At 48.1% G+C, this 13,228-nt stretch overlaps 1 protein-coding gene across 1 annotated transcript; it reads left to right on the plus strand.

Moving 5' to 3' along the window:
• LOC108635825 (GTPase IMAP family member 6-like) lies at nucleotides 4,626-10,435 on the plus strand (the record flags this gene model as incomplete). The annotated part of the gene is given in 3 exon segments (XM_018046761.1): nucleotides 4,626-4,851; nucleotides 6,314-6,398; nucleotides 9,778-10,435. Coding segments are annotated over 2 exon segments (743 nt in total), but the record flags the coding sequence as incomplete, so codon positions are not given.

The raw sequence follows: 13,228 nt of genomic DNA on the forward strand, positions 1-13,228 counted from the left end.
TTTCATACTGTTCATGGGATTCTCAAGTCGGGAATACTGAAGTAGTTTGCCATTCCGTTCTCCAGTGGACCATGTTTTTTCAGAACTCTCCAACATGACCAGGCCTTCTTGGGTGGCCCTGCATGGCGAGGCTCATAGTTTCATTGAGTTAGACAAGGCTGTGATTCATGTGATGAGTTTGGTTAGTTTTCTGTGATTGTGCTTTTCATTCTGTCTCCCCTCTGATGGATGAGGATAGGAGGCTTGTGGAAGCTCCCTGATGGGAGAGACTGACTGTGGGGCAATCTGGGTCTTTTTCTCATGGGCCGGGGTGATGCCATCCCATAGGCATCCCCTTAAGGCATCCCCTCAGGATTATTCTCAGCTGAAGAGATTCCTTTCTTCTGAGATGGTCCTCCCCACCACTCCCAGGGCACTCACATTTCAGGACTGGTCTCTGCAGAGGCACAAGGACACCAGTTTGGGACGAATCTGCCCTGCCCCCTCGCCTCCCCCCCCTACCCCGCCCCCAGCTCCAGTGCCAGGTGATGCAGCTGCGGCCTTGCTGTGACTCATCACAGCCCAGCGTCTCCTTCCACCCTGTCCTACATCCTTTAGGGTCTCACAGGTTTCCATCCCAAGAGCTCTCCTAAAGAAAGTTCATGCCTGCAGCATTTTAATCTCAGAATCTGCTCCTGGTGAACTCAGGCAGTGACACCTGTCCAAGCACACGGTGTGATCTTCCTCCCCTAGTTGAGCGGGAAGCGGGGAAGAATTGGGGAGGCAGGGCCCAACTTAGCATCCTGCGGACCCTGTTGTGGACTCTGTGGTGGGATGTAGGGCTCGGGGCATTTTCTGGTGGCTGCATCCTTTGAGATTATTTTAGTCCTTCTGGAAGATGGCTATCCTTACAAGTGTACTTTCATACTTCAGAACCAATGCCCCTATCTAGTATACAAAACCAAAGTTACAGAGGCCTTAAAAAAATCAGCTTTGAATTAAATGCATTAGTATACCTAGGAAGGTATATGGGGAGTTTCATGATTTTTTTTTTTTTCAGGCATGTTGCATTTTTTGGTCCAAGCACTTTGTGTGTGTGTGTGTTCATTAGTCACTTTCTTTTTTGTTTGTTTGTTTTCAGTTTTGATTGTGTGTGTGTGTGTGTGTGTGTGTGTGTGTGTGTGAGAAGTATGGTGTTCATAGAGGAAAGGGCTCATATAAGTTTACAGGTCACTGAATTTTCAGTTGTCATAAATGGAACATACCCAAGTAACAAGCACACAGTTCAAGACACGGAATGTTGCTGGCAAATTAAAGGCCCCAGTTATACATTCTAGGGGTGACCTCTCACTGAACTTGTGATAGCATAGATTAGCTTTAGCTGTTCTTGTACCTTTTACAAATGAAATCTTTCAGTAGGTATTCTGTTGTATCTGCCTTTTCTTTTTTCTTACCATTATGTTTTGAGATGCATCCACGTTGTTATATGTAGCAAAAAATCATGCAGTTTCATTGCTATGTACTATTCCATTGTATGAATAAAACCCACTATAATTTATAATGTGTGTGTTCTCAGTCGTATCCAACTCTTTGCGACCCTGTGGACTGTAGCCTGCCAGGCTCCTCTGTCCACTGGATTCTCCAGGCAAGAACACTGGAGTGGGTTGCCATTTCCTTCTCCAGGGGATCTTCCCAACCCAGGTATTGAGCCTGAGTTTCTTGTGTCTCCTCCACTGGCAGGGGGATTCTTTACCGCTGAGCCCCTGGGGAGGCCCCATAATTTATAATATAAAAATATAATTTAGATAACCCCATTAATTAGGATCAGCTACTTTATTCTCCTGGCTTTGTGGTTGTTCAGTCACCCAGTCGTGTGCAACACTTTACAATCCCATGGACTGCAGCACACTAGGCCTCCCTGTCCCTCATCATCTCCAGAGTTTGCCCAAATTCATGTCCATTGAATCAGTGACGCCATCCAGCCATCTCATCCTCTGACACTCTCTTCTCCTCCTGCCCTCAATCTTTCCCAGTATCAGAGAATTTTTCAATGAGTCTGATGTTTGCATCAGATGACCAAAATTCTGGAGCTTCAACTTCAGCATCAGTCGTTTCAACAAGTATTCAGGGTTGATTGAGTTGTTTGATCTCCTTGCTGTCTAAGGGACTTTCAGGAGTCTTCTCCAGCACCACAGTTCAAAGGCATCAATGCTTTGGCACTCTGCCTTCTTTACGGTCCAGCTTTCATAACTGTATGTGACCGCTGGGAAGAGCACAGCCCTGACTATATGGACTTTTGTCGGCAGAGTAATGTCTCTGCTTTTCAACACACTCTCTGGGTTTGTCATAGCTTTCCTGTCAAGAAGCAATGGTCTTCTGATTTCATGGCTGCAGTCACCATCAGCAGTGATTTTAGAGCTCAAGAAGAGGAAATCTGTCATTACTTCCACCTTTTCCCCTTTTATTTGCCATGAAGTAATGCAGCTGGATGCCATGATATTAGTTAAAAAATTAAAAAAAATTTTTTTTAGCTTTAAGCCAGCTTTATTGGAGGTATAAACAACAAATTATAGTTATATATGTTTAAGGTACATACAACCTGATGATTTGATACATAGTTTGTGAAATAGTCACCACAATCAAGCCAGTTAACATATCTATCACCTCACATAGTTACCATTTTTCTTTCTTTCTGTTTTTTGTGGTGAGAGGATTGATACTATGTCCAGTGGTTTGCTATTCTGGATATCTTGCTATAAATATTGTGTATATTACCTTTTGTTGGCAAGCACACATTTCTGTTGCTTTGCACCTTGGGGTAGAATGGGGAATGTTGACTATGTGTAATATTCAGGTTTCTGAGATACTACAGAGCATTTCCCAAAGTGGTTCTACTAATACACATTTTCACTAAGCGTGGGAAAGTTCTGTTTGCTTCACATCCTTGAAAGTTTCTCAGAGTTTTCTTCATTAGATTTTTATGCAATTTAAAAGTTTATTCTCATACTTTTTATTTTTTTATTTTTATTGTTGTCATTGCTTTAAAAATCATGTCAGATCTAATTGACAGTTGTTTGCATGGTAGACAATTTTTATGGTTTTTATTTACTTTTGCATCCATCAGTTTACTAAATTCTCCTATTGTTCATAATAGTTTATCAGCTTCCTTTGTTAATTTTCCCCAGACTTATAAACAAATTGTCTACAAATAATGATAATTTCACATCCACCTTTACATTTTATACATGCAGTTTCTTTGTCTAGAAGAAATATTGTCGACAGTATATATTTCCTCTAGAAAAAAATTAAAATAGTGTTAATATTGAACGTTTGAATCCTCCATACATCCTTAAACCTCCAAAATATTTATTGAAAACTTTTTATTAATAGAGTACACTCCCTGAAAAATATTTTGGTTTCAGCTCTTTAAAGCAGTTCCAGAGAATACAGATGGGAATGTGGCATTCAAGTAACTGAAAAAGTTCTTCAAGGTCCAAGCATCAAATAAAAGAAAGATCCTCTGAGAAAACGAAGAGGAAAAAGTCAGAAGTGACTAATACTTGGCCAGTATCACCTAAAGGGGGAGAAGAGGAGGAAAAGCTTAAAAAAAAAAAAAAAAAAGAAAAATTGTGATACCCACAGCCTAGGAACACAGACCCACTGAGAGAGTAAGACTCAATCCCCAAGTAATGCTTCCCTCCTCACTCCTCCCCACATCACAGGACACAGGATGAAAACAGTGAATAAAGACGAGTGAACAGCAAGATACAAGTTCTATTTAAGAAGGGGTTTTAGGGAAACCCACAGACAACTAGGGAGACAAACAAGGGCACCAGAGGAGAATGAAGCTCCAGCAAACGTTAAACACAGCCCAGCTCCCAGCCAGGTCAACATAAAATCTCACACCACAGGCCTATTCACCTTAATTCCTCGTATCTGATATTATCATGTCCGACTTTCAGCAACATTACAGGATGTGCTAAAGGCAGGAGAAAACACAGAAAGCAAACCTTAGACCCAGACTCTGATGTGACACAGATCTTGGAATGTTCAGGCACAGAATGTGTGTGGATATACCCAAGCATAGAGAGACACTTGTTGTAAAGCATTGACCGGTGAGGCTCATGGGATTATGGAGGTGACGAGTCTCAAGATCTAGGGTCAGCAAACTGGTGACCCTGGAGCCAATGGTGCGGCTGAAGGAGCAGCTGGGGGAGGAAGAGAGTCAGGGAGTATGCGTCATGATGGAGAGACAGAGGACGTCTGCAGGAAGGGGAATTCTCAAAAAGGGAGGAAATCAGTAAAAAAGCACTCTGCTGGCAGCACGTTTTCTGAAAGATCTGCTGCTTTGCTTTAAGCCTCTGAGTTCCACTTGTCCTAATTCAGGATAAAAGTTATAACAGCATTCATGTTCCTGTTTTCCCTGTTGATGTTACCAGTGAAGTCACTCAGTCGTGTCCCACTCTCTGCGACCCCATGGACTGCAGCCTGCCAGGCTCCTCTGTCCATGGGGTTTTCCAGGTGAGAATACTGGAGGAGATTGCCACCAAGGCTGCAGACAGGTGCAGCCTGAAGAGCTTTCGGCCTGGGGGCCCTTGCTGGAGAGCTCAGCCCACTTCCTCTTCCCTCTTCTCAGGGCTGAGGGCTGCACTCTCAAGCGCAGTTCTTGAGCTGAGCTTCCGGATCACCTATTACTGAAAAAATATCCGTCATGTCCTCTATGCGTGTGTACGTTTGGGCACTGTCTCTGATTTCCTCCATTCAGCCTGCAGTGTGTTAGCTCTCAAAGGAGACACGGAGAGTTCAGGAGAGCACACAGCCCCAGGAGACGCAAGACATGGGCATTCCTCCTGCCCCACGGACAGCAGGGCGGTAAGTCTAAGGCCGTGGTGACCCTGCCTGTGTGTGAGTCTGTGTGTGTGTGCGTATTTTGCCTGAGAGTGTGTTGTGGGGATGCTGTGCATAGTATGTTTGTGTGTATATGTGTTTGTATGTATATGTGTGTGTGTTATGTTGGTGTGTATCTCTGTGTTGAGTGTGTCTATTTGTGTGTAGATGAATGTGTGTTATGTTTGTATGTGTTGTATGTATGTTTATACATGTGTTTGTATGTTTGTGAGCATATGTGTGAATGGCGTGTGTTGTGTTTCTGTGTATGGGTTGTTGTGAATATATGTGTGTGTCTTATGTGTCTCTGTGTCTTCTGTTTGTGTTTGTGTGCTGCGTATGTATGTTCATATGTTTGTGAGTAAATGAGTGTTCATGTGTTGTATGTGTGTGCTATGTTTGTACTTTTTTACGTGTATGTGTGTAAGTAGTGTATGTGCTGTGTTTGTGTGTATCTTTTGTTTGTATGTTTGTGAGTGTGTGTTTGTGAGAGTGTCTGTGTGTGTGTGCCTGTTTCAGGAGCAATGGGAGGAGCCAGGGGAATCAGGACCTTGCAGCCTTTGGGCTCTGCCTGGCACTCCCCGCTTAACCTTGGGCAGGACGCTCTGTGAGTCTCACTTTTCTCCTGTGAAACCTCACAAGGTGACAGATCTGCTCCATGTTGGAGACAAACACTGGCACGTGGCCCACGTGTGGTGATGCCCGATAGGGCAGGGTCTGGGGTGAGGCGGCTGGGGGCTGGGCAGACAGCTCTCTGGACTTGAGAGTGGATGACAGGAGCTCCTGGTGGGCGACAATGCCCTCCTTGGCAAAGAGGACTGGGAATTGCTCTAGAAAACATTGTAAAATGTCCTGGAATCTTCCAGGGGGACAGGATCTCAGGAATGTTTAGTTTGGACTCAGCATCCACATCTCCAGGGACACAGAGGCCCCGGCAGCGTGACCACCTGAGTCGGTGGCCTGGTGCTGAGTGCCGAGGACCCTGGCCTCCCGGCAGGACTGCACCCCACGTGGAGAGGGAGCCTGTGCCTGTCTGCTGCCCTCCTCACCACCCAGCGCTTGGCCTCTGTGACCCTCACTGCCCGGCTCCCCGCACAGATCGTTCTGACCCCATGAGCCCCTCACCAGCCTCTCCAGCAATGTCCTGCTCACGTCACCCGGCACACTGGCCACTGCTCCCGGGACAGTGTCTGTCAGGACGCGTCTCTGGTCATTTCTCCCCATCACAGAATCCCCCTGCTCCTCAAGTGGAGAACAAGTGCAGGGGAAGGAAGGGGAAACAGGGTCCCTAAAGGGGATAGAGGGGGATATCTCAGACACCCCCCTACCCAGTCCCATGCCAACGAACCGATGCAAACAGCTTCCATGGGCAAGAGAAAGGCAAAAGCCAGGAGCCCCTGAAAGCTCAGAGGAAACATCAGTAAGACACGTTTTATTTTTTTCCTAGATGGAGGAAGAAGAATTTGAAATCCTTTTCCCGGAGGAACCTGAAGAAGGTGCATCTCAGGATCCTTCTCCAGACGGGTCAGGAGGTAAAACAACTTTCTAGCAGACATGAACTTGAGAGAGGTGGGGCTGGGGCCTGAGGGGCAGGTGACGTGCTGGGAGGGGCAGCGGGAGTCCTCCCTGTCAGAGATTTGCCCACCGGAGTGGCCATCACTGGGCGTTTGGATTGGGCCACCCTTCACCCCAGCCAGACAGAAGGGAAGGCACCCTGATGGTGCCGTGGGTCAAAGGGGGTGACAGACCACAGTCACTGCCCCTTCACTGAGTGTCAGGAAGGATGTGTTCGTGGGTGTGACAGACGGCTTGCCCCCGGCCCCTGGTGGGTGTCGCGCTGGCTCTGCTGTGAGACTCTCAGGACCACGGGGGCTGCAAAGCACTAGTGAACACATAGGATGCAATCAAGGGCCCTCAGGTCTGGGCTCTGTCTTCCCAAGGGGCTCCCTCCCCGCAAAAGCTGTTTCATCAGGGTCAGGGGCTCCACTTTCATGGGTTCAACTTTCCATCTAACCTGGAGAGACAGAACTTAGGAATTTAGGAATGCTGGAAATCCGTCAGTTTCCTGGACAAAGGAATTGATTGGCAATTTATTATGCAGTTCCATGCACCTATGTTTTTATTAGAAGAACTTCAGTGGCCTGAGCCATTGGGGAAAACCCATAATATTAACCTGCATAGGAAAGCAACAATCCCAGTGTTCACACCTGATTTACCCTTTTTGCAGCAATTGGGGTTAAGTATTACTTTAAAATTCCCTCTGTGCTCAATGTATTTCACTTTTAAGTCCAAAGGTGTGGCATGAGTGTCTCCAGGCTTGCCCAGATGGGGAACCACTGTCTTCCTCCAGCTTTGCATTTGAGTACAGATGGACGTTGCCCTTCCTTGCTTCTGTGGATCTCCCAGGCATTCACTCAGGTCACCTGCAGAAGCTGGAGGGAGGCGATATCTTACAGTTGGAGTTGGTGGGTGGGACAGCCCATCAAGGCAGAAAGGCAGGAGAAACACACCCCTGCTGGGGAGAGCTGGAAGAAGACGGTACCAGTCCTGGCCTCAAGAGGCTGAGGGCTCTGCACTGAGACACAGCAGTGTCTTCCCTGGGAACAGACTGGAAACTAGCTAGGGTTTGGTGCTTCTCTATGTGCTGTGGGTCCTGGGACCCACATGCCCTTCATGCCCTCCAGCCAGGGTCATTTCTAAAATCTGGACTTGGGGTCCTCAGTATTAGACGGGCATGAAACACCTACTTGCAGCTGATGGTTCTGATATTCTCCTGGGTGAGAAAATCCAGCCCAAACTTCACTGGTGGAGCTTAGGACTGTGACCCCAGTGTGAGCTGTGCTGTGGAGCTGGGGGTCTGGCTGAAAGGCCCCCACCCTCACAACACTCCTTGTTGGGAAAAGTGAAGGTAATGTGGAGTGTTCCATCACGGCAGGGAGACGACAGACACAGAGGCTGTGTGCTTCCAACTTCACCATCTTCCTGGAAAGGGTCTCCAACCAGAGGTGCTCGAGAAGCTCAGGCTCCCAGTTCATGAGGGGATGATCCCACCTGGTGGGAATAGGTGGTCCGAGAAGAAGTTTCAAAACAGAAGCATGAAACGTGGCATTCTACCATATGATCCCACAATTCCACTTCTGGGGAATATACCCCATACAGTTGAAACAAATATTGAATATAAGTGTGCTGAGGTACATAGCTGCATTATTCACAATAGCAAAAAGTGGAAACAACCCCCCCCCCAACTCCATATACTTCTGAATATGGAATCATATATACACCTACACCTACAGTGGAATATTCAGTTCAGTTCAGTTCAGATGCTCAGTCGTGTCCGACTCTTTGGACCCCATGAATCGCAGCACGCCAGGCCTCCCTGTCCATCACCAACTCCCGGACTTCACTCAGACTCACGTCCATCGAGTCAGTGATGCCATCCAGCCATCTCATCCTCTGTCGTCCCCTTCTCCTCCTGCCCCCAGTCCCTCCCAGCATCAGAGTCTTTTCCAATGAGCCAACTCTTCGCATCAGGTGGCCAAAGTTCTGGAGTTTCAGCTTTAGCATCATTCCTTCCAAAGAAATCCCAGGGCTGATCTCCTTCAGAATGGACTGGTTGGATCTCCTTGCAGTCCAAGGGACTCTCTAGAGTCTTCTCCAACACCACACTTCAAAAGCATCAATTCTTCGGCGCTCAGCCTTCTTCACAGTCCAACTCTCACATCCATACATGACCCCAGGAAAAACCATAGCCTTGACTAAACGGACCTTAGTTGGCAAAGTAATGTCTCTGCTTTTCAACATGCTATCTAGGTTGCTCATAACTTTTCTTCCAAGGAGTAAATGTCTTTTAATTTCATGGCTGCACTCGCCATCTGTGGTGATTTTAGAGCCCCCCAAAATAAAGTCTGGCACTGTTTCCACTGTTTCCCCATCTATTTCCCATGAAGTGATGGGACTGGATGCCATGATCTTCATTTTCTGAATGTTGAGCTTTAAGCCAACTTTTTCACTCTCCACTTTCACTTTCATCAAGAGCCTTTTTAGTTCCTCTTCACTTTCTGCCATAAGGGTGGTGTCATCTGCGTATCTGAGGTTATTGACATTTCTCCCTGTAATCTTGATTCCAGCTTGTGTTTCTTCTAGTCCAGCGTTTCTCATGATGTACTCTGCATAGAAGTTAAATAAGCAGGGTGACAATATACATCCTTGACGTACTCCTTTTCCTATTTGGAACCAGTCTGTTGTTCCATGTCCAGTTCTAACTGTTGCTTCCTGGCCTGCATACAGATTTCTCAAGAGGCAGGTCAGGTGGTCTGGTATTCCCAACTCTCTCAGAATTTTCCACAGTTTATTGTGATCCACACAGTCAAAGGAATATTATTCAGCCTTAAAAAGGAAAGCAATTCTGACACTTGCTCCAACATGAATGAAGCTTGAACATATTATGCAAAGTGAATAATCCAGACACAGCAGGGCAAAAATTGCCTGATTCCAGTAATGTGAGGTCCTTAGAACAGTCAAACACATGGAGACAGAAAGAGCAGTGGACGTCAGGTGGTGGGGAGGAAGAATGGGGAGTTAGTGTTTAATGGGGACAGGGTGTCATTTGGGAACATGGAAAGTTCTTGAGATGTTCAAGTGATGACTGCCCAGCAATGTGAATGTACGGAAGGCTACACCTAAATATGGTGCAAACAGTACATTTTATGTTATGTATTTTCTACCTTATTTTCCCCCCAAAAAAATTCAGAAAAAAGAAAAGGAAGGAAAGCCTGTGAACCTAGGGCATATCTCAGATGCAGAGGCTGGGCTTCCTTTGTCCTGCCCGCACCAGGACCGTCTGGCCCCGGGGAGGCTAAAGCGGGGGACGGGCTCTAACCACGGCCCCCCTCCTTCTCTTGATGCTTTCAGGGCTGTGGGGGGATGAAGGGACCCCGCAGATGCTGAGGCTCATCCTGGTGGGAAAATCTGGGAGCGGGAAAAGCGCCACGGGAAACAGCATCCTTGGGAGGAGAGTGTTCGAGTCCAAGCTCAGCGCTCGCCCGGTGACCCAGGCCTTCCAGGAGGGGCGCCGCACGTGGGCGGGGAGGGAGCTGCAGGTCATCGACACCCCCGACATCCTGTCCCGCTGGGAGGCGCCGCGGGGGACTGCTCAGGGCATTGGCGAGGCTGGCGCCTGTTCCTGGCCAGGGCCGCACGCGGTGCTCCTGGTGACTCAGCTCGGCCGCTTCACCGAGGAGGACCAGCGGGTGGCCAGGCGCCTCGAGGAGGTGTTCGGGGCGGGCGTCCTGGCCCGCACCGTCCTAGTGTTCACGCGGAAGGAGGACCTGGACGGCGGCTCGCTGGGGACGTACCTGCGGGAGACCGACAACCAGGCCCTGGCCGAGCTGGACGTGGTCTGCTCAAGGCGACACTGCGGCTTCAACAACAAGGGGGACGGAGCCGAGCAGGAGGCCCAGCTGAGGGAGCTCATGCGGCACGTCGAATTGGTCCTGTGGGAGAACAACGGCCGCGCCTACAGCCCCCCGGCCGCCCCCCAGCCCCGCGCTGCGCCCTGTGAGAGCTGGGGCCTCTGGCTGCCTGGCGCCGAGGAGAGGCGTGGGGACCAGGCCTGGCTGCGGGGCCTGCGCCACATCCTGAAGGAGCCCGAGCAAACTGGACGCCAGCTCCCGCCCAGCGCACCCATGTGAGGCGCACGCCTTCCTGGCTTCCTGCCTGCCTCCCTTGGCCAGAGTCTGGCTCCCAGGCTTCTCACTTGCCCACTCCATCCCAGGGGTCCCTGGCCCCTCCTGTCTCCAGGGCAGCCTCTGGTCAGGCGAGAGGAGGTGGGTGGGCTCCTGAGTTCTCAGGTCCTTCATCACACCTTCCAGAACACAGGGGCCCTCCTGCTCTGCGCCCCCAGCCATTCCTCGCGTGTTGCTGGCGTTCCCTCTCTGCAACAGAACTCTGAGAGAAGCCAAGCCTCCTGATGCGGACCTGTGCTCCCTTCTGCCGTGGAACCCGGCAGCATCCGGGCCACTGGAGTCTCGGCTTAAAACTTGATGCAGCAGAGCAGCGTGGAACGTGGACCAGGCAACTCTGCGTCTCTTGGGCTGTGTCCTTGCCCCTTAAGAGGGCAGGCACGATGGCTTTTAAAGCCCTGTGCCAGTGGGGCAGGCCAGGCTCTGGGCTGGGGAGGAGAGGGCAACTAGAAACGGGGGAGGGCCACAAGGAGCTGCTCTTGATTCGCTCTTGAAAGAGGCCATCACCTGCAGCAAAGGGGCCCCATGGGAAGGAGTGGAGCAGGGCAGGCCTATCCAGGGGCCAGGTCTGCTCAGGAAATGAGGCATAGACCTGGCTGCAGGACACGTGCCCCCCCAGGGGTCCAAGTGGCCTTGGATAGCAGAGGAGCTCTTCCCAGGGAGGCTTGGACAAGGGAGGTCACACACCTGATAGCACCCTTCTGATGCCCACCCTCCTGCATGGAGAGCAGAGACTTCCAGCCCAGCCTCTGTCTGACCTGCAACCCCTTCCCTTCTCCCTTAAGAGAGAGGAGAAAGCGAGGGGTGTCTGGGCGTGTAAGCAGGTTCCCCAGCCAGGTGTTTGGGGGTGTAGAATGGAAGGAGGAAGGAAGAAAGAAAGGGAAGTTGCAAAGAAAGAAGCAGACCATGTGAACGTCCTCAGGAGCAGCCTACGGGCCTCGGAGAGTCCTGCAACTCCGAGTGTCATCTCGTCCTCACCCAGAGGACCCCTGAGAAAGCTGGAGCAGGTCTTTAGCTAAAAGGGTCTGGAGTCAGAACAGAGACACATTGGAGTATGCTTAAGGCAGCCTTTGCGCCAGACCATTTACTAAGTAGGTGATCATCTCCTGCTGAACTGAAACAGCAGTTATCATATGGTGAATTTTCATATTCCCTATGATTTCTGTGAGAATTTTTGCCTCTCTTCTTGTCTTCCATCTTCTCAACTCCTATATGAATAAAATATTGACTTGATTCCTTGGCTTTGATTGTAATGTGAACTCTCCCCCTCCACCTCCGATTTCTTCCCCAGCCACCATTTTTGTATTTCTTTTGTTATTTTCAGGCATTTCTTCTTCTGTGTGAAAATTAAAATTGCTTGTTGAATTTTCTAAAAAGTACACTGTTGGTTTTCCAGTTGGAGTTGTCTTATGTTCATGTATTGAATTTGGAAGAATTGGAAGGAAGATAAGTCAGAGAAGGACAAGTACTGTGTAATACGTGGAATCTAAAAAGTCAAACCTGTTTAAAAAAGGAAGAGAATGGTGGTTACCAAGAAGTGGGAGCACAGGGGATAAGATTGATGGTGTTCCAGGCACAGACTTGTCGCAAGCACTAAAAAGCCACAGAGGTCTAAAGTACAGTATACTGAATGTAGACAATAACATTATAGAATAAGTATGTGATATGCTGAAGATTGTTAAAATGGCAACCGTACTATGATACACCAGTCTACCGAAGTAACACTCAGCACACCTTAAATTTACACAATGTGAAAAGAACAAATTTAAAGTCACATTAAAAATCTGAAACATTAAAAAAAGACTGGGAGAATCTGTAAATTCTTCAAGGATAAGTGAAATAAAGTCATTTTGTTTCTAAATGAATAGGCCCATTGCTTCATAGCCACTAAACTGACAGCTAAAGTCATTCGCATTTCCTTTAAGAAGATAAATATCTTTAAATTAGGTACTTTCCTTTTAACCCTGTTGGCCTAATTGATCTCATCCTAGAAAATATAAGTATTAACCAAATGTCAGGCACTGTCACTCACAAAACGTCAAGTCACTAAATGACAAATGGCAAGTCACTTAAAACACATCATTCATTAAAAATTCTAAAGGCAGATGAATGGATAAGAAAGCTGTGGTACATATACACAATGGAGTATTACTCAGCCATTAAAAATAATTCATTTGAATCAGTTCTAATGAGATGGATGGAACTGGAGCTGATTATACAGAGTGAAGTAAGCCAGAAAGAATAACACCAATACAGTATACTAACACATATATATGGAATTTAGAAAGATGGTAATGATGACCCTGTATTCGAGACAGCAAAAGAGACACAGATGTGTAGAGCGGACTTTTGGACTCTGAGGGAGAGGGAGAGGGTGGGATGATTTGGGAGAATGGCATTGAAACATGTATACTATCAGGTAAGAAACGAATCGCCAGTCTATGTCCGATGCAGGATACAGGATGCTTGGGGCTGGTGCCACCGAGGATGACCCAGAGAGATTGGTATGGGGAGGGAGGTGGGAGGGGGTTCATGTTTGGGAAACGCATATACACCCATGGTGGATTCATGTCAATGTATGGCAAAACCAATACAGTATTGTAAAGTAAAATAAAGTAAAA

This window comes from Capra hircus, chromosome 4 (genome assembly GCF_001704415.2).
Source record: "Capra hircus breed San Clemente chromosome 4, ASM170441v1, whole genome shotgun sequence".
In the NCBI taxonomy this organism is placed as follows: Eukaryota; Metazoa; Chordata; class Mammalia; order Artiodactyla; family Bovidae; genus Capra; species Capra hircus.